This window comes from Herpailurus yagouaroundi, unplaced genomic scaffold (assembly GCF_014898765.1).
Source record: "Herpailurus yagouaroundi ecotype Mexico unplaced genomic scaffold, PumYag 196, whole genome shotgun sequence".
Classification (NCBI taxonomy): Eukaryota; Metazoa; Chordata; class Mammalia; order Carnivora; family Felidae; genus Herpailurus; species Herpailurus yagouaroundi.
Window position 1 is genome coordinate 29,504,710 of NW_024412427.1, and position 20,067 is coordinate 29,524,776.

At 47.5% G+C, this 20,067-nt stretch overlaps 1 protein-coding gene across 7 annotated transcripts in view; it reads right to left on the reverse strand.

The window, feature by feature from the left end:
- Positions 1-20,067, reverse strand: part of BFSP1 (beaded filament structural protein 1) — a 68,242-nt gene that overhangs the window by 20,774 nt on the left and 27,401 nt on the right. For 6 of the 7 annotated variants that reach the window (XM_040447768.1, XM_040447770.1, XM_040447769.1 and 3 more), the window contains exons 5-7: positions 18,775-19,359; positions 11,558-11,618; positions 1,235-1,330 (exon numbers count right to left, since the gene is read on the reverse strand). In XM_040447768.1, coding sequence (XP_040303702.1) covers positions 1,235-1,330; positions 11,558-11,618; positions 18,775-19,359 — 742 coding nt within the window. The remainder of the gene's footprint in view (positions 1-1,234; positions 1,331-11,557; positions 11,619-18,774; positions 19,360-20,067) is intronic. The other variant, XM_040447772.1, reaches the window with a different exon arrangement.

Consider the following 20,067-nt stretch of genomic DNA (forward strand, 5'->3'; position numbering starts at 1 on the left):
TTAAAAAAATTCAAAGAGCTGACATCAGGAAAAGCCCAGGTGGGCACACAGTGATAGGGGGACATCTGCAAGCGAAGAAGAGGGCCCTCACCAGAACCTGGGAATGCTGGCTGGCACCCTGCTTTCAGTGTGCTGGCTTCTAGAATGGTAAGAAATGAATCTCTGTTGTGTATAAAGCCAACCAGTTGGTGGTACTTTGTTATAGCACCCTGAGTCAGCTCAGATACAGGCCCCGAAAGAAGGGTCTGAGTGCAAACAGTTCATTTGGGTGAAGATGCCAGGAAACATTATTGGAGGGAGAAGTGAGACAGGAAAGGCAAGGCAGCCAATAAGAATGTTACCAGGTAAGTTACCCCTATGGGCGCCTGGCGCTCAGGCCACCCGGGGATCCTGGGAGTCGCGCAGAACAGCAGGTAAGAGGGAGCTGGGGTAAGAATCCAACAATGTGCATCCGTCACTGGCTGAAGCTGCTCCCGGGGCATTAGTTCCCCAACACCTACCATGAGGCACAGCCACCCTCCACTGCCTGGCGAGCGTCCGGAGGCCCAGCGGTAGATACTGGCAGGTGGAGGGAGGCCACAGCCCACTGGAGAGGTCAGCCCCCAGGACCACAGCCAGGCTCACAGGTCTGCTACACTCAGTTAACCACACAGCTGTGCAGAAGGAGAGTCTGGCATCCGCATTTTGAAGATGAAGCAGCACAGAGTGGGGACGGCACTCGCCCATGGTTACGCAGCTCCAGGATTTGATCTTTCCAGTACGCTAAAGCCCCCCAAAGTCAGGCCTGTGAGCAGCTAGCAGAGGCGGGAGGCAGAGAGGAATGCTTCCTGAGAGGAAGCTCCTGAATGCCGTGTGTTCCCTCAACTAACTGGCTTAGAGGCAGGGCTAATAAATAGGTACATCGCATTTTCTGTATTTCTGCGTTTTTTGAGCCGAAACAACGGACAGGTCCTAGCTTACTCGAGACGGATCTATGTACGATCACTTTGTAACATACGAAACGGACATCAGTTCCCTCCCCTCAACACACACATTACTGCCTCCTCCTCTACATATGTCTGGCTCCCTGAGTGCCATCCAGCAACCACCCCATCGCCACCTTGGTTCGGGAGCAATCCACACAAAAGTAACCCACGATAACAGGCTCATGTTTCAGCCACGAGTGCCCTGGACTTGTCTGGCCAAACCCAAACCAGGTTATCTGAGGGACGGGCTTCGGAAGGGTCACAGTTACCTTTTTGTACCTGTCCTTTGCTGCACTGATATCATCCTGCAGAAACTGGGCTTCGATCTGAAGGCGCAGGTTATGCAGTAAGGCTTCATCAGCTTCCTGCAATGAGAAAGGGAGACACACGTGGAGGCAGGGTGTGAAATCGGCTGGACATATGAGCACATGGACCTCCTGGGGTCTTATTAAAACACAGATTCCTGTTCTGTAGGTCTGGAAGAGTGTCTAAGATTCCACATTTCCAATAAGGCATTGGGTGAGCCCATTGATTCTGGTCAAGAACGGCAGGTCTCAACAGAGATTCAGTTTCTTACCCCCAAAGGGACATTTAGTAATATCTGGAAACATTTTCAATTGTGACCACTTGGGCAGTGGGGTGTGATTACGGGCATCTAGTAGGTAGAGGCCAGGAGTGGTGTGCAATATCTTACAATACACGCCCCACACGACAAAGAATTCTCCAGCCCAAAATGTCAATAGTGTCAGGGTTGCGAAGATTTTCCCTAAAAGATCAGGGAGAAAATTAGCATATATTTACATACCAACAGCCTTAAAATTTAAGTTACAGCTATATCTGTTCTAGATCTCAGCATCAGTAAGTTGAGTTTCTAAGACTGAGAAAGAATTTTCCGTTAACGATGAAACCTTCATTTTAATAGTTTTCTCCCAAGTACTGCTGACACTTACTCTGACACGATGTTTCTTTAATACAATATGCATATTTTTTAGAATGATTGCTGTGGTGAATGCTGTTTATTCCTTTAAAGTGGGAAGTGACATGTATGACACAAGGCTGAGTGTCCTCATCAAACATTGTGATAGTTCACCGACTTTTATCTCATTGATCTTGTTTGGATGAACCAAATAGGTTGGATTACTATACTCTTTTTTTTTTTTTTTAATGTCTATTTATTTTTGAGAGAGACAGACAGAATGCGAGTGGGTTAGGGGCAGAGAGAGAAGGAGACACAGAATCCAAAGCAGGCTCCAGGCTCTGAGCTATCAGCACAGAGCCCAACGCAGGGCTCAAACTCACGGGCTGTGATATCATGACCTGAGCCAAAATCAGATGCTCAACCGACTGAGCCACCCAGGCGCCCCGGATTACTGTGCTCTTAATAGGACAGTGCTGGGATGGCTGGAACTGCCTTAATGCTACCGCAGTCCAGTGTAATATTACAGGTGAGTGTCCCTTGGGTCCAGCACGCTATTATAGGTGAGCATTGCTTGGGTTCCTCAAGACTGTCACTCTCCTGAGACCCCCCTGCAATGTCAACTGCCAATACCTGAGGCCTTGCCGAGGGAATTTTTACTGACTTATTAATGACTTGTTAAAAAGCATGAATGGTAGCAATTGACTTTCATTAACAAAGGCAGATAGGTGGTTGGCTAACATATTTAAGACACTGTCCACCCTCGTGTGAACAGAGTTACAACAGTCAGCATGTGCAAGGGCCCAGGTATTTTGAGACAAATCCCACTTTTGCACAAATAGGGTTTAGATTCCAGGGAGGCCTTTGGCCTGCACTCCTCAGAAACGCACTTGATTCCTTCATCACTCCTATAAAAGATGACTGGCGTAGCAAGATTTTGATTGTTGGAGGCTAACAATAAAGATATCAGGCTTCTGACTCCAAAGGATCACCTGCTTTGAATGAGCTTTTCACGCAAAGTGCTGTGTCAGCAACTGCCATGTGGGAGAGCTGGGACTTCGTGAGACTAGAAAACAGGCTGTATGAAAATGTTTAATTAAGAAATACGTGCCCGGGGCGCCTGGGTGGCTCAGTCGGTTAAGCCTCTGACTTCGGCTCAGGTCATGATCTCGCGGCTTCGTGAGTTCAAGCCCCACGTTGGGTCTGTGCTGACAGTTCGAAGCCTGGAGCCTGTTTCAGATTCTGTGTCTCCCTCTCTCTGCCCCTCTCCTGCTCACGCTTACTCTCTCTCTCTCAAAAATGAAATAAACATTAAAAAAAGAAGAAGGAAAAAAAATAAATATGTGCCTGTGTGAATTTGGTCCGAAACTTGAGGAAAATTGTAGGGAAGCAGTTAATCCCCACCCAACTCGAACTTCTGAGGGTATTTTATCTACCAAAAATAACTCTGAGTTTCTCTTAAAAGAACTTCAGAGTTTTACAAAATCAACTGGGTCAGTTGGTAAACATCAGAAATGCATCTTAAAGCATTCCTGTTTACATACGGTTTATGCAAGTAAAAATGAAATAAGCTATCCTAATACAGCACTGTCCAAGTCTCGGACATAATTTTAAAAATTTCTGGCAGCTACATGGAATAAAATAAAAAGAAATGGGTGAAAGTAATTTTAGTAATATATTTTATTACACCCAATATACCCCACATATTGTCTTTTCATCATGTAAACACTTTTTTTTTTAAGTTTATTTATTTTGAGAGAGAGAGAAAGCATGTATGCATGAGCAGAGGAGGGGCAGAGGGAGAGAGGGAATCCCAAGCAGACTCCACGCTGTGAGCACAGACTCCAATGTGGGGCTCGATCCCATGAACTGTGAGATCATGACCTGAGCCAAAATCACGAGTCGGACACTTAACCAACTAAGCCACCCAGGCACCACTGTAATCAATATTTAAAAGTTATTAATGAGATATTTTGCATCCTTTTTTTTTTTTCAGGCAAGGTCTTTGAAACCTGACTTATATTTTACACTTACAACACATTGTGATTTGAACTCCCTGTGTTGCAATCACTCCCCAGCATACGTGGCTGGTGGTTCCTCAGCTGGACAACGCAGCTCTACAGGATTAATTTTAGGCACAAAGGAGAATCTCATTCTTCCTCGGTATCTCCTCCAGGTTTCTGCCTGGGGGGGAGAATGTCCCCAGTGTCTTTCCTCTAATTTCCAGTTACTAAATCCTTCCCTTGGAATAATCTGAAGTCCCTCTATGGGTACCAGGGAGGCCAACACTGAGCAAGCAGGCAGGGAACCCTCAGACAGAAGGAGGGAAGGACCCCAGCCTAGAGCTGGCCCCCTGCCCACTGCCCCTAGACTCCTCTGCTTTCCCCAAGGCTCCTCTCACTCTTTGGCCCTGGAGCCGTTCTCCGCTGCCCACTGGCAGACACAACAGCATAGGGGAAAATCGCACCCTTTGGGAGACCGAAACAGGGTCTGAAGTCTTTTTTTTCCTAATCAGAAGTAAAAAAATGAACTAAATTACAAGACAAGAATCCATGTTCCCAGGTACAGGGCTCTGAACTCTGAACGGTCTGAACTAAATTCATGTGCAATCTAACTATGGGTGTTCAGTTTCTGGGCTCATTCTTTTGATTAATGAATTGATCTGATCGTTCACTGACTTTTGATGAGCTCTGTCCTCATGACTTAAAGATGGGCCCTCAAATCCTGTGTCCCAGGGACAGTAATGAATATGCCCTTATACAATCAAGGTGTTAATTCCCCAGGGCAAGTGGGCAGGTCCCTTGGAGGCCCTGGTGACTGGCTCTCTGAACTACCCAGAATTATCACCTGAGCCTAGCAAAGCCCCTCTGAGAGAGAAAGCGTGGGGCAAAGAAAGCCTGGGTGACTGTCCAGCAATGGGAAAGGGCTGAGGAACCAGACAGAGCCAGGATAACTTACAGACACCAAAGGGAAGGCAGCCGGGGCTCAAGAAAGACAGAAAGCAGGACAGTCCCAGGAACCTAAACAGCAGGAGGTAATGGCTCTGCCCTCAGGATGACCCAGCTGCCAATGAATTCATCTCTGTGTCTCTCCAGTTCTGGGAGAGGGCTGTGATGGCCATCATGGGTCACAAGACCACCATCTTGACTGATCGTCCTAATAGGACCACAATGATGGGAAGGACGATCAAAGTGTTTGGGGATGCAGCTGTACCCCCTTCGGGAGCAGGGGTTTGCTGTGGAAGTGATTGGGCAGGGCTCAATCCGGGACAGAGTTGGTGGAAGACCTTGAACTGGTCCTTCTGGATATCTTTCTACCCTCCCTACCCACTAATCTCATCACCAGCCTCTCACCATACCCCCCTCTTAAGACTGCTGAGGAGGAAGCAGGACAGAGAATTCTCACACATCTTCATTTTTACCAAAAACTCATCCATGATTGACCCACAGTCACCAGAGCTGAAGAACTGGGAATACGGTTTCAAGGACACCTTGTGTCATTACTTATAAAGGGATCGAACACTCACACTTTTAGAAATAGAGAGGACCCCGAGATCATTGGTCCTCAAGCGTTTGTTAAGTCACATGTGTCATCCTTCCCACAAAATATCCCAGGATGTCATTGCATAGCGGCAATGCAGAGACGTGTTTCTGGAACAGCATGACCACAGTGGGGTCCGTCCAGCAGCCCTCTTCCTTCAGAGGCCCCTCAGCAGCTCCATGGGCCTGTGGGCTCTGCCAATCGCAGCTCAGAAACTAGAGTCTCTCCTTATAGATGGCCAGCCTGAGGCCAGATCAGCCAGTGGGTCATGCAGCTAGTTAACGGAAGTTACCAGGAAACAACAGGACTGGAATCTGTCTCTACTAGTCAAGAGTTAAGTGCTGAGTCTTGACTCCATCCTGCAAGGTGCCTGCCTTTCTTTCCACATCTCCCTCTTAGGATGGTGCCCAAACAACCACTCTCGGCTCCCATCAGCCAAGCCTTTAAAGCTGCTCGTGGTGATAACAGAGGCTAGCCAATATTTGCCCTTAAAATAGGGATTATACAGATGCCTCTGCACGCACATTCTCCTGCTTTGAGGACAGTCATCTGATAAACCGTCCCCCAAATTCCCAAAGGTGAGTAGGTACCTCTGGAATGTGCAGTTGCTGGTATGTTGAGGAAAATTCGTTTGGAAGTGTTTTCTTTTGTTTGCACCAGAACTCAGAAATGTGTGGACGCTGGTGTTTTTATTATGCTTTGGATGCTGTCAGCTGCATTTTCAAAAGCTCCACCAGCAGAAGCATCTAGATTCTTTCCGAATCGAGACACTGGGTCAATAGTCTAATTTTCGAAAACATTCCAACCCTGATGCTGTATGTGTTTGAGATCTAGTGGTTCTCAAAGTGTGGTTACCGATGATGAGGGAAAATGAGAAGTGTACAATGATTCGGGGTGTAAAATATCTGGCAGATCCCAGATGTACTGGGTCAGAATTTCTGCAGTCAGGACCCAGAAATGTGTATTTTAACAAGCCCTCCAGGTGCTGCTGGTGGACATGGGAATTTCAGAATCGCTAATCTAAACCACTTTTTGAGAAAGAAACTAGAGAAATAACTAGACTCCAGCGTGCCTCTGAAGAATCAGCCTTGCCAACCCATTCACAGGGATGGGTTGCCAACCCATTCACAGGGATGGCATCACAGGGATGCCAGAAATCCCTTTAAAAACCCACTGTCTGTATCTTTACCCAGCCTCAAATCCAGCATCCAATCAGCCACCCCCCCCAACCCCAAAAGAAAAGCTGCTCAAGAATGGGTATTCAAGTTCATTGAGATTTCTAGTTAATTAGGATTTAATTAAAAACACTTCAACCCTGGACGCCAAAAACCTTTCCAGAAATTGTAGGTTTGCCTTCCTTCCCGGGGCTCAGGCTGGCCTGGAGGACGGTGCTGAGTATGTTCTAGACTCTGCTCCCTCTCTTTCCACTGTCTTCTCTCCCTGGGCACTCTTCCTGGCTCCTCCTCTCCCCTTCCGTTCTCCCAGCCTCCCCGCCCCCAGCCTCCTCCTGAACTCAGCCTTCCCAGTTCCCTCTCCTTTTCTGCCCCGGAAGTTCATCTCCAGCCCCAGAGTTGTTCTCAGGCAAATGAAGGCCTGTAGCCCTGAAGGTGAAGGCATCAAGCCCCACCCTGGTGTTCCCCAAATACCCTTGCTTCTTACCCTTTCCTGGACAAATTAAAGATATACAAATTGCATGAAAAAAGCGCACCTATGACAGCTTTAGGTGTTTCTTTAAAAAATGTTTTTAAGTGAAAGCATTTGACTAGAACCTACATCATTTAAAAATTCTGGGGATTTTAAAGGAAAACAGGAAAGAAACCTGAAAGCCTCCTTATAGTTTTCTTAAAATAAGCAACATTGGGCATTATTGGGACCAATAACCATATATACACAGAGAGAAAACGGGTCCTGGAGTTCAGCCAAACCCAAATATTTAAAAGTCATCAAGAATTCTTACTACATCAAAATACCTTTGGCCATAGTATGTAAGTGGTATGTTAAGGAATTTATTTTATTTCCAAATGCCTAGCAGAGAGTGGCTTGTTTTAGGTTATGTGGCTGTTACAAATACAGTAACTCTGTTCTGGAGATGTGATTACATGGGCAATATTCACAGATAACAGTCTGATGAAAGCAGCAGCAATCAATCTTGTCAACATACACGGTGATATTTTCCAAACATGGTTCAAAGACCGGGTCAACGGTTTCTCCTGTACCCCATTTTCCATGGCCACACCTAGAGATGAATGAATCTCTTCCACCAGAGCAAAGGAAAGGGGTGCTGAGACTAAGATGACAGTCAAAACCATGTTGATCTGATGCGTGCAGACATTCCAAGATTTGTCCACCAAAATCCTTTATAGGACCAGCCAACAAGACATGAATATACTCTTGCATTTTCACCTTCTCATGTGACCATCTCAATGGACAGAGAACAAGAAGGTCCAGCCTTCCCCTGGCCGGACCCTTCAGTTTCCCTGAGGCAAGGATTGGATACATGTTGTTTATTCCAAGAAGCACTGGAAGGGAGGAAGTGATCCGGGGAAAGGAACAAAAGGCAATAACGCTGTGTAATGAGTAGGTTACTGCCGTGGACAACCAGACCTCAGTCCTGCTGGGGGCACGTAGAGAGACTCAACAGAACTCACCTGTGAACTCTTGCTACAAGGGATGGGGCAGCTGGGGAACACATCCACCCACTCTCACCCCTCAGTGGCCGAGGGCTGCTCCTGGGGAGCTAACTGCCTCACTTCCAGCCTATGCCTCCAGCGGATCATGCACATCCCCACAGCCAGAGACACGCAGGAAGCTGCCAGTATGCTCAGCAGGTCTGTGTGACCTCAGGGGTGGCCCAGGGGATATGGACGGAGCACCAACATCAAGTGTGAAGGGGCCATCTTTACCCAGAGACCCTGGCTTTGTGTCTGTCTCCTGAGAGTCAGGGACCGGAGGCAGGGAACGAGCCACGTACACAAAAGACTCCTGACTACACCTGGCTCCTGACTACGCCTGCCAAGGATGGGCTGTGGGGCTCCTAAGTCACTGAATCTCACCAAGGGTGGGCCTCCTCGCTGGCAACAAAGGGGCTGGACTCGGTCTTTTCTGAGGGTGAAATAAATAACCACAAAACTATGCTAAGGCTCCAAGCTAGCGCCCGGGCTTGGCCAATCCCTGCGTCGTGATTCCTGCTACATCCGAGCACCACCTGTACTATGAGTCACTCCACATTTTTCTTCAAACTGACTCATTTTCACTTGCATGCATTTAAAAAGGAACTTTTTGATGTCACCTGCTGTAGAGAAGAGGCAACCATAAAAATAAATTCAGAGCTCCTAAAAAATGGTTTCTCCACGCACCATCTAAAATCACCCCGCACACCACCAGGGCTATGAATCCCACCCTCTGGGGAAACTAAGCTGGCGTCCATCACATCAAGGGCTCTGCGATAATAACCGCGACAGGCAAGTCACATGCACTATCCTGCCACTTCATTCTTACTGTGTGGGTCGACAGACATCCACTCCACGGTGGTGGCAACTCTTACGGCTCCCGCTTGGGAAATGAAGGAGCTGAGGCTCAGGGAGATGAAGCAGTTCCCCCAAAGTCTCACAGATACGCGACAGTGGCGAGAAGGGTCCTATGATCAAGCTGTTCTCCCGTTTTGGGCTGCACAGCTCACTTTGGACAGAAGTGTCTTTCCCTGGACCCAGGGAAGAGCCACACCGATGCCCTGTGATGGCTCTGGCCCGAGTTGCTGGTAGCATCTTTCCCCAGAACTTTCGTAACCCTTACTTCAATGGGACCCATACTTCAATTGTCCAGACTCCCTGTCACAATATACACAAAGGTGTTGCAGCTGTGGTTTCAGGGGGACAAAATGGTAGGGAGGCCTTTTCCCTTAGTTTTCATGATCTCCACTGCCGTGTTTTTCTTCTGAGAATACGTTATTGCTTTTGTAACAAGAGAAAAACAAGAGAAGGCTGGAGCTTCTTTTTAAATTCAGTGTTACTGGGGCGCCTGGGGGGGCTCAGTCACTTAAACACCCAACTCTTGGTTTTGGCTTAGGTCATGGTCTCACAGTGAGTTCGAGCCTCACGTAGGGCTCCACGCTGATGATGCAGAGCCTGTGTGGGATTCTCTCTCTCTCTCTCTCTCTCTCTCTCCACCCCTCCCCTACTTGCTCTCTTTCTCTTGATCAAAATAAATAAGCTTAAAAAAATTTTTTTTAAATAAATAAATAAATCTTTGGTGTTACTTTCCACCAAAGCTAAAAAGAGGGACTACATTCTGTCTCCCTCTTCTATGAAGAGTGCACACGATGGCACTGCATAAGTGACAACCTCAGAAATAGGTCCGGAGAGAGGTCTGCTTGCAGTGAGGACAAATATGCACAAAGCAAAATGTGGTGGGTTGGGGAGGGGCTGAACTGGCAACTAAGTGAAGGGTGTCGGGCACCTAAGTCCCTGAAGGTAGTGGTCTGTGGACAAGATGGCAGCCCCATCTGGCAGCCTGGGATCACCACCAAAAACAAGAATGGGGATGAGCTACAAATATGAGCAGAACAGCTGGGCGATGCCTGATGCTAACAACACCCAAATCCCACCTTCAACAGACTTGGGGCCATAGCAACCCAACCCAATACAAGACCAATCACTGAGCCTGTACACTTAGGGCTCTCCTGAAGCACACGCCCACCCCCGCCTTTGTGTTTATATCCGGAGTGTTCACATGTTGGCTGGCCTGAGACTATTCCAGTTTCTATCACTTGGCCTTGGCAACTATTGACAGCAGCTCCTTTCAAAACACAGTGTCCTTGTTTGGACAATGCATTATATGCTCACAAAGGGAAGGACACAGAAGCATCACGTGGTAGATAACACAGACAAAGAAAAATTCAGTTTCCCTACGTCGTGGTTCTAACTCCCACTGATTAGCAGACTAATCCTGGACAACGGAGGCTGGGCAAAGCCAGGGACTGGCAAACATCCTGAGCTAACCTCAACTATCTGAAGTGGTTGCCTGGGGCTCCAGGTGGAGAAGAATCCTAGGGTCACACATCTGGGCCCAGCAGGGAAAGGTGCTGTGTTTTATCAGCAATTCTGATGAGGAATTACGGGTGTGGAAGGAAGGGAAAGGGGGAAAGCGGCCATGTGCCCGAAATAAGCCACCCTTCAACGGAACAGAGCTCCATGAGCTCAAGACATTTGAGCTCTGAAATTACAGTTATTTGCCATCCCTGGTTTTGCCCAACCTCTGAGATCCAGGATTATTCCATTTGGTAGTCAAGTTCCCCTGGCTAGAGCAGAAAATCCAATCAGTTACGTTGGCGACGGAGGATCTGAAGAAGGAAACTCCCTGCAAAGAACAACCCCACACAACTCTGCAGGAGGGTCCCAGCAAGAAGCTGCGAATCCCTGGTGCCCTCCACATAGCTGCTCTCCAAGCTCCAAGAGGGAAGAGCTTGAAGGGAAATGGAAATTTCTTTGGAAATTTCTTCCTCTGTTCTCTGAGAGTTCCCCTGTAGAAGAGACTCTCAGCCAACAGAACAGAGTTATCCTTGCATCCCAATAACCAAAGCAAGTTTCCTGAGTTTGGTGTTTGGGACCGGTACATCGGAATGGCAAAATCCCAGCTGGTCGCTGTGATGCTGCCTTGTGTTGACAGCCTCGCTGTCATAAGCTTAAAGGTCTCAGATTCTCTGGCAAGACCCTGTGTGTGGTGGGAAAGGAGTATGTGTCTTGGGTATGTGAGTTCACAAAAAGATTTAGTTGAAATTATGAACTCAAGGGGCGCCTGGGTGGCTCAGTTGGTTAGGCGTCCGACTTCAGCTCAGGTCATGATTTCACGGTTTGTGGGTTCGAGCCCCGCGTCGGGCTCTATGCTGACAGCTCAGAGCCTGGAGCCTGCTTCGGATTCTGTGTCTTCTTCTCTCTCTCTGCCCCCCACCCCACCCCGGCTCGTGCTCTATCTCTCAAAAATAAATATTAAAAAAAAAAGCAATTATGAACTCAAGAAAGAGTGACAGCAAAAGAAATAGGCAAATCCTAAAAAGACACAGAGAGGAATGCGCGATGGTCATTTCAGCCATTTAGTTCCATTCTGTCCCTACTCAGACTCACGGATGTGCTCAGCTCACCTTGTTAAGCCGTTCCAGCATTTCTTTTAGGAGCAGCTGACATTCACACTCGTTTTCATACCTGCAAATTGGACACATAAGCAAAAGTTGGGCAGCTTCCGTGATTCCATATGTAATGACCACACAATCAGTGTTACAGAGTATATGCTGTCTCTTTAAGGAGAGGTCCTTAACTGGGGCGCCTAGGTGGCTCAGTAGGTTGGGTGTCCGACTTCGGCTCAGGTCATGATCTCACAGTCTGTGAGTTCCAGCCTCGCGTCGGGCTCTGTGCTGACAGCTCAGAGCCTGGAGCCTGTTTCAGATTCTGTGTCTCCCTCTCTCTCTGACCCTCCCCCATTCATGCTCTGTCTCTGTGTCTCAAAAATAAATAAACATTAAAAATAAATAAATAAATAAAGGAGAGGTCCTTAAGTTTAAAATAGTAGCTAATGCTGCACCGCTGAGCCTGTCGCTTCCTCACCTTTTCCACAGCATGGCGCACGCACAGAGTGGTGCTGTGGCCACCATGCACGGGGGTAACTGGGAGCGGTAAGTGAACAGGAGTCCCCCAGCCTGGAGGCCCAACCTCTGCCCCCCCCACCCCCTCCACCACCCCCCTACCCCTGCCCAGCCACATCAAGGATAAGGGAATCGTATCTCCACACACTCCTAACCCAAGTACAGCAGTGACACAGAGAATGGGAGACCACCCTACATGACCTACAACAAACACCACTAACCTGACCTTGATCTTGTTTGGGTTGCCTGTACTATTGTGTCTATACATGTGTCCATTTTTCTGGATTATGCCATTTAATCCTTACAAAACCCTGGAAGAGGGCAGTTACCATTGCCCTCCCCCCACCCTCCCACCACCGGGGCAAAATGAGAAAACTGAGGCTGAGAAACTGGCCTATAACCTTGGGCAGATGCTCAGGGCACTTCACCCTCATCTCTGTGCCTCAAGGCCTGCTCTGGGCCAGTGGGCAGGGCAGGCTGGACAGGCCACAGAGTCAGTGCCCCTGGGGCAGCCCTCGACCTCTGACAGAAGGTGAGTGGGTACATAAGTACCCCAGCCCCGTTGCCCTCAGCTAGGACAACTGAAGTGTCTCTCCATCCGGTAAGTTCGCTCCAGGTTAACTTGCTGAGGGCACTCAGTGTTTTCTGCCTTTCCTTCCTGCCTCACTTCCTCACTCCCCAACCTGTGCTCCTGGAGGTTACCTCCCAAATAAGCTACTTGCCCTCAAACCCCTTTATCAGGCTCAGCTTCTGGAAGACCCCAAACTAAAAGAGGGGTGGGGTCAGTACTCACACTTGAGTCTGACACCAAAAACTATGCCCTGATAGCCACACCATGCTGCCTGGGTAGAGCAGGGAAACCCCCCAAATTTAAACATACACAAAACTGATAAAGCAACAGATACTAGGAAGAGGTGTATTTTTCCCTCCTAGTCATCTTCTTCCCTGGACTTGAAGAAAATGATAGAGATCAAGAGGCAGAGAGACCATGGAAATCATACTGTTTTGAGAGTTTCCCTCTAGGGGGACTTTCATCCCCTTATGAAAAAGAGAAGGCTCGGGGCGCCTGGGTGGCGCAGTCGGTTAAGCGTCCGACTTCAGCCAGGTCACGATCTCGCGGTCAGGGAGTTCGAGCCCCGCGTCAGGCTCTGGGCTGATGGCTCGGAGCCTGGAGCCTGTTTCCGATTCTGTGTCTCCCTCTCTCTGCCCCTCCCCCGTTCATGCTCTGTCTCTCTCTGTCCCAAATATAAATAAACGTTGAAAAAAAATTAAAAAAAAAAAGAAAAAGAGAAGGCTCCTTCCCAAATGACTCCGCCCTCATTCCCTATAAGCTGCTCCTAGTATCCATCATGGCCTTCTTCCAAGAGTCAAAGCCCTTGATGTGGGTAGGGGCACAAGGCTGCCTAGAGGGAAGACTACATTTCCCAGCCTTCCTTGCAGCTAGGTGTGGCCATGTGACTAAGTCCTGACCAATGGGATATAAGCATAAGTCTGCGGCAGCTTCCAAATATCTTCCATAAGAGACGCTGTGGGTGTGCCCTTCTGTATCCTTTCCTCCACCCTGCAGAAGGCCAGGCAGAGCCTTCTGAGCCTCAAATACTTCAGAGTGGCATGCTGAATTGCTAGGCCAGACCTTCCACAAGACGGAAACAAATTCCCATCCTGGATAAGCCAATGTCACTTTGGAGTTTATGCCATTTGTGGTTGAAACGAATCCTAATTAGCACTCAGCCCAACCCACAAAGCATAGGTTTCAGGGCCCCTGCACACGCATGCCATGGGCTCAAGTCAAGTACCGAAAGAGGCCTCTAGAAAACTATGCTGTTGTAGGGCGAGTTCCAACCTAGGGAAAGAACAATCAGGAATATGTGCGCTGCGCACACTCCCAGTCCTAAAGCCACCTAAGAAGCTCAGCTATAACCAGCAAGCAAAACATATTTGTACAAGTATTACATTTCCCACCAGGATGTCACAGTTAGCAGTGTCTTTTGTGTGTGGCTCTAACGGAGCCAGAAATTCTGTTTTAATGGCTAGTTAGCTTCGCGAATAAAACTGTTAACAAAAATCCAAATTTTCTCATTGCAGAAACATCCAAGAATTTCTGTAGCTTAAAAACATGTTTGATAAATAATGCAATAATGTGTTATCGTGGGTAATTTTCATGCTGTAAAGACAAGTCTAGATATTAAAGGCAAGTGATTTCATTATAAAGACTTCATAATAAGAAATGATATGGGGCACCTGGGTGGCGCAGTCGGTTAAGTGTCTGACTCTCAGTCTCAGCTCAGGTCATAATTTCACAGTTCGTGAGTTTGAGGCTCTGCACTCACGGTGCAGAGCCTGTTTGGGATTCTCTCTCTCTCCCCCTCCTGCTTGCTCTCTCTCTCTCTCTTTCTCAAAATAAATAAATAAAAATTTTTAAAAAGTTTAAAAAAGAAATCATGATATATTCATATATACATCCACATAAGCGAATATACAAATGAATTCATAAAGTGAAAAAACACATTGGCTTTAATTACCTGATTGTTTTACATAATTACTTTTGGTTTTTAGCAATTTAGATAATTGACGGTATTCATTAATGTATCTTGGTAGTTTTATTTGTTTTTATTTCATTCTGTTTTATTTAGTCTTCATTTGATGTGCTGAAAACCTGATTTTGAAATTATTCAACTATCCTAGAAGAGAATATGCCTACCAAGGCTGCATTATTTTCACCTGGTTTTGGCTAACCAATAACTCACCTCTGGGATTAAAACCAAATTTGGGGGGCGCCTGGGTGGCGCAGTCGGTTAAGCGTCCGACTTCAGCCAGGTCACGATCTCGCGGTCCGTGAGTTCGAGCCCCGCGTCGGGCTCTGGGCTGATGGCTCAGAGCCTGGAGCCTGTTTCTGATTCTGTGTCTCCCTCTCTCTCTGCCCCTCCCCCGTTCATGCTCTGTCTCTCTCTGTCCCAAAAAAATAAATAAACGTTAAAAAAAAAAACCAAATTTGGTGTGTATATACCCCTGCATGCAGGGGTATGGGTATGATTTTTATTACAATTTTCAAATCCCAAGACTTTAGTTGGAATATTAAAGTATCTGCAAGGGGGCAATGGGAGGGAATAAATTAATGGAAATGATTAAATAAATCACAGAGTCTGAAGCTCCACGATAAACATACAACTCAGAACCAAGTAAAATCACCAAAAGATCAGGAAAATTCAACATGGCCGTTCCTTCAATGAGGGCTCAAAGGAGTCCTGTGCTCCCAGCCAAATCTCAGTAGACTGGGACCTAATAACTAAGCAAAGACCATTTGGGGATCCAGGGTTTCCTGTTGGCCTGTGGAGCTGCCCTGGGTGTCTGAACCAGTGTACATTTCCCTTTGCTTTAGAAAACATGAGCTTCATTTGAATGAGGGTCCTATCTCTGGACCTCACTCCCCAGGAATCCAAGAATGACTTCTCTTCAAGACCCTGTGTTCTAGAAAGCATAAGGTGCGAAAACCCGAGTTCAAGTCCTGCCACCCACAGTTTTGCCATGAAGGGCTGTAACAGGTGGATTTCCAGATCCTTTCTTCCGGCTCCAAATCTGTTTTTAGGGATCATACCCAGAAACAGGGCTGATAGGAATGAAATCAATGAGTCTGACTGATTAATATGTTCAGTACACACTGTTGAATATCCTGCCCAAGATTCAGATTAAGCATGTGGAACTCAGGGGCACCTGGGTGGCTCAGTCAGTTAAGCGTCTGACTTCGGCTCAGGTCATGATCTCACAGTTGGTGAGTTCCAGCCTAGCATTGGGCTCTGTGCTGACAGCTCAGAGCCTGGAGCCTGCTTTGGATTCTGTGTCTCCCAAGCTCTCTGCCCCTCCCCCACTTGTGTTCTATCTCTCTCTCAAAAATAAATATTAAAAAAAAAGTTCTTTTAAAGAACGTGGAACTCAAACATAGAGCACGTTTGGAGAAGACGCTCTGACTACCCTAGACCAGGGGCCCCCAAACCTGGCTGTTCACTGGAATTATCAGTGGAGCTCATAAAACTTAAAATTCCTGGGCCCCATCTGAGGTCCAGGGTGGGGCCTGGACATCTGTATATTTAAATTAGTTTATGTAATTTTAAAATAGATAAATCTCTTACATGATTAGACAAATTTTTTTAATTACCTAAAAAGCTGTTCCATTAAAAGTCTCCCTTCCTAGCTCTCCCATTGCCCAGCTCCTACTCCCCTATCCTCCACAGGTAATCAGTGCCATTGGGGTTTTGCATGTGTCTGTGTCCCCTTTTTCCTAATGCAAGCAAAAAATTCTACTCTTCCCCCCCCCTTTTTTTTTTAAAGTAAAGGATAGTAACATGCTATTCTCTTGTTTTACAATTGGGTAGCATCTCATTGCATATATGAAGCACAATTTGATCTCCTATGAATAGGCATTTAGGTTCATTCCAGGCTTTTGCTAATGCAGATCACACTGCCACGTTGGCATGTATTTTACACCGGCCGGATCATCAAAAAATAAATTCCTTGGGAATGCAAGCTGGTGCAGCCACTCTGGAAAACAGTATGGAGGTTCCTCAAAAAACTAAAAATAGAACTACCCTACAACCCAGCGATTGCACTACTAGGCATTTATCCACAGGATACAGCTGTGCTGTTTCGAAGGGACACATGCACCCCCATGTTTATAGCAGCACTATCAACAATAGCCAAAGTATGGAAAGAGCCCAAATGTCTATCGATCAATGAATGGATAAAGAAGATGTGGCATATATATACAATGGAGTATTACTCAGCAATGAAAAAGAATGAAATCTTGCCATTTGCAACTATGTGGATGGAACTGGAGGGTATTATGCTACATGAAATTAGTCAGAGAAAGACAAAAATCATATGCCTTCACTCATATGAGGACTTTAAGAGACAAAACAGATGAACACAAGGGAAGGGAAACAAAAATAATATAAAAGCAGGGAGGGGGACAAAACAGAAAAGACTCATAAATATGGAGAACAAACTGAGGGTTACTGGAGGGGTTGTGGGAGTGGGGAATGGGCTAAATGGGTAAGCGGCACTAAGGAATCTACTCCTGAAATCATTGTTGCACTATATGCTAACTAACTTGGATGTAAATTTTAAAAAATTAAAAAATAAAAAAATAAATAAATAAATAAATAAATTCCTTGAAGTGGTCCCTGCAGAGTAAATACAGGTTCCTGTATTTATAGCCTTGGAGGGTGGGGACAAATTGTGAGTATCCTTTTTTCTTTTTAATAGTTCTTTAGGTGATCTTTTTTTAAATCCCATCCATTTATTTATTTATTTATTTATTTTTGACAGCATGCAAGCACGGGAGGGGCAGAGAAAGAGGGACAGAGGATCTGAAGCAGGATCTCCACTGACAGTAAGCGAGCCCGATGTGGGGCTTGAATTCATGAACTGTGAGATCATGATCTGAACCGAAGTAGGTCGCTCAACTGACTGAGCCACCCAGGTGCCCCAATTCTTTTTTTTTTTTTTAAGTTTTATTTATTTTGAGAGAGAGAGAGAGAAAACACAAGTGGGGGAGGGGCATAGAGAGCAAGTGGGGGAGGTGCAGACAGAGAGGGAGACAGAGAATCCCAAGCAGACTCTGTGCAGTCAGCGCAGGGCCCCATGTGGGGCTGGAACTCACATCGTGACCTGAGCCGAAATCAAGAGTCAGGCTAAACCCACTAAGCCACCCAGGTCCGCATGCCCCAATTCTTCAAGCGATCTTATCATCTTATTCATTCTGTGGGAAAGGGGGACATGCCCTGGACCAGGGCTCCTGAAGCTTCAAGCTTAACTCCACTTCTAACCAGCTCCCAGATGATGGCAATGCTGCACATCCACAGACCACAATTTGAGCAGCAAGATTCTAGAGGCCACACATTGAAATAATTTCTGGGTATCAACTATGATGCGGTAAAGATGATTAGACTCAGCACGCCGAGGCCCTGAATTCCGTGCCGCTGCTGGGACTCACTAGGTGAGTGACCTTGCCCTAAATCTTAACATTGTCTAAGCCTCAGTCTCCTCATCTGCAAAACAGGTGCAGTACCATGTATTACAGGATACGGCTGTGAGGAGCAAATAACATGAATATATCTCAAAAACAAAAGGAGCCAGACATACAAGCACGAATCTTTAAGATTCCATTTTTGTGAAATTCCAGAACACGCAAAATTAACCTACGGTGACAGAAATCAGAACACTGGGCGCCTCCCGCTTTTTTGTGGGGAAGGGGTACAGACTGACCGGGAAAGGACAGGAGGGAACTTTCTGGGGTGGTCAAAGTTCCCTGCTTGTTTCCGTAGTTACATGGGTACATACATCATCAAAACTCATTGAACTATGCACTTAAAACCTGTGCATTTTTTAAAGATTTTATTTTTAAGTAATCTCTACGCCCAACGTGGGGCTCAAATTTACAACCCCCAGATCAAGAGTCGCTGGCTCTACCGACTGAGCCTGCCAAGCGCCCCGAAACCTGTGCGTTTTACTGCATGTAAATTATAGCTACATTTTAAAGCACATTACAGGCAAATGATGCCGTTTCGTGCAAACCGTGAAGTGCCATCGGAATGGAAGCGGGTTCTAGGTGGGTGAGAGGCGCGGTGGTGCGCGCGCCCTCTGCGGGGTGAAAGTCCTGGCGACCGCCCCTACCCTGCCTCCGCTCACCCCACCCCCACCCCCCTTCCGGGCCCGCCGCTTACTTGCAGCGGAACTCGTCGAGCACGCGCTGCGCCTCCGCACCCTGGCGCTCCAGCCGCGTGCGCTCGGCCGCCAGGTCCCGGGCGCGCTGGAGGTTGCCCTCGACGTGGCGGGCGAGGGCGTCCTCGGGCCCGGCCAGCTCGCCCAGGCGCTGGAAGGCGTCCAGCTGCCGCCGGAGGACGGCGTGGCGCTGCTCGAGCGCGCGGGCCCGCTGGACGTGAGCAGCCACGCGCTCGCCGAGCCCCTGCAGCGCGGCCAGGCTGGGCGCCGCCGTCCGGCCCTCCGCCAGGCTATCGGGCTCGGCGGCGCGCGGCGCCTCCTCGGCGCGCTCGTACTGCTCCTTGCGGGTCTGGAAGACGTAGCTGCGCCGGTACATGGCTCCGGTGCGGGCGAGCGCGCGCGAACCGGCTCGGGGAGGCCGTGCGCTGGGGCGGCGGGACGCTAAATAAACATCGGGGGGGCCCAGGCACGCTGCTGGGACGTTCCAGAGCCGATCAGCTGTCGAGCTCAACACGGCGCCCAGCCCCCGGAAGAATAAAAGAGCAGCAGGCCTGCTTTTGTGCGCCGGATTAGCGGACCATGCAGCTCTGGGGGTTGGAAGGTTAAATTGGGCAATGAGGTTTTTGTTCTGGGATTGTTAAAGCCTGTCGCTTTATGATTGAATGGGGGGTCAGGAGGACAAGAGAGGCAGGACTGCTTCCTCTGGGAATTGTGAAGGAAGCCCAAGGGAGCTTGTTAAACTTGGACTAGCTCAAAAGCCCAGGGACCCTCGCTTTGTCACCGCTTTTTCGGTCAAGCTCTCAATTACAGGCCTTTTCAACAATGCCATTTTTTTCCCCCGATCTCTTCAGCAATTCTTTTGCATAATTACAACATGACATTTAGGAACCCTCCTTACGTTAGGGGTTCTTAACCACGGATGCAAAATAAATGGCCATCTCATAAAACTGTGATGTGTGCGGCAAGTAAGTTTTACTAATACCTATGCATCTGCGTTAGGAAAACATTCTTTGTACAACAACTTAAGAAGCAAATGCACGGTTATCATTACAATGTTACCCTTGCTCCCGTGGATTCCGCCATCCTTTCCGGAGTAGAAGCAAGAAGCAAGTAGAGTTCCATCAGGATATTGGCATAACTGATTCTTTACACTAAAGAAAAAAACCCTCACAGCCTAAAAGATTTAGTAAATTGGCCAACTCTCAATTCGAGAATATAAAAGAATTTTTTGCCACTATGTTTAATTTTAATTTGTATTGTGGAAATAACAAAGCTGGGCTTTAACAAATTTAAAA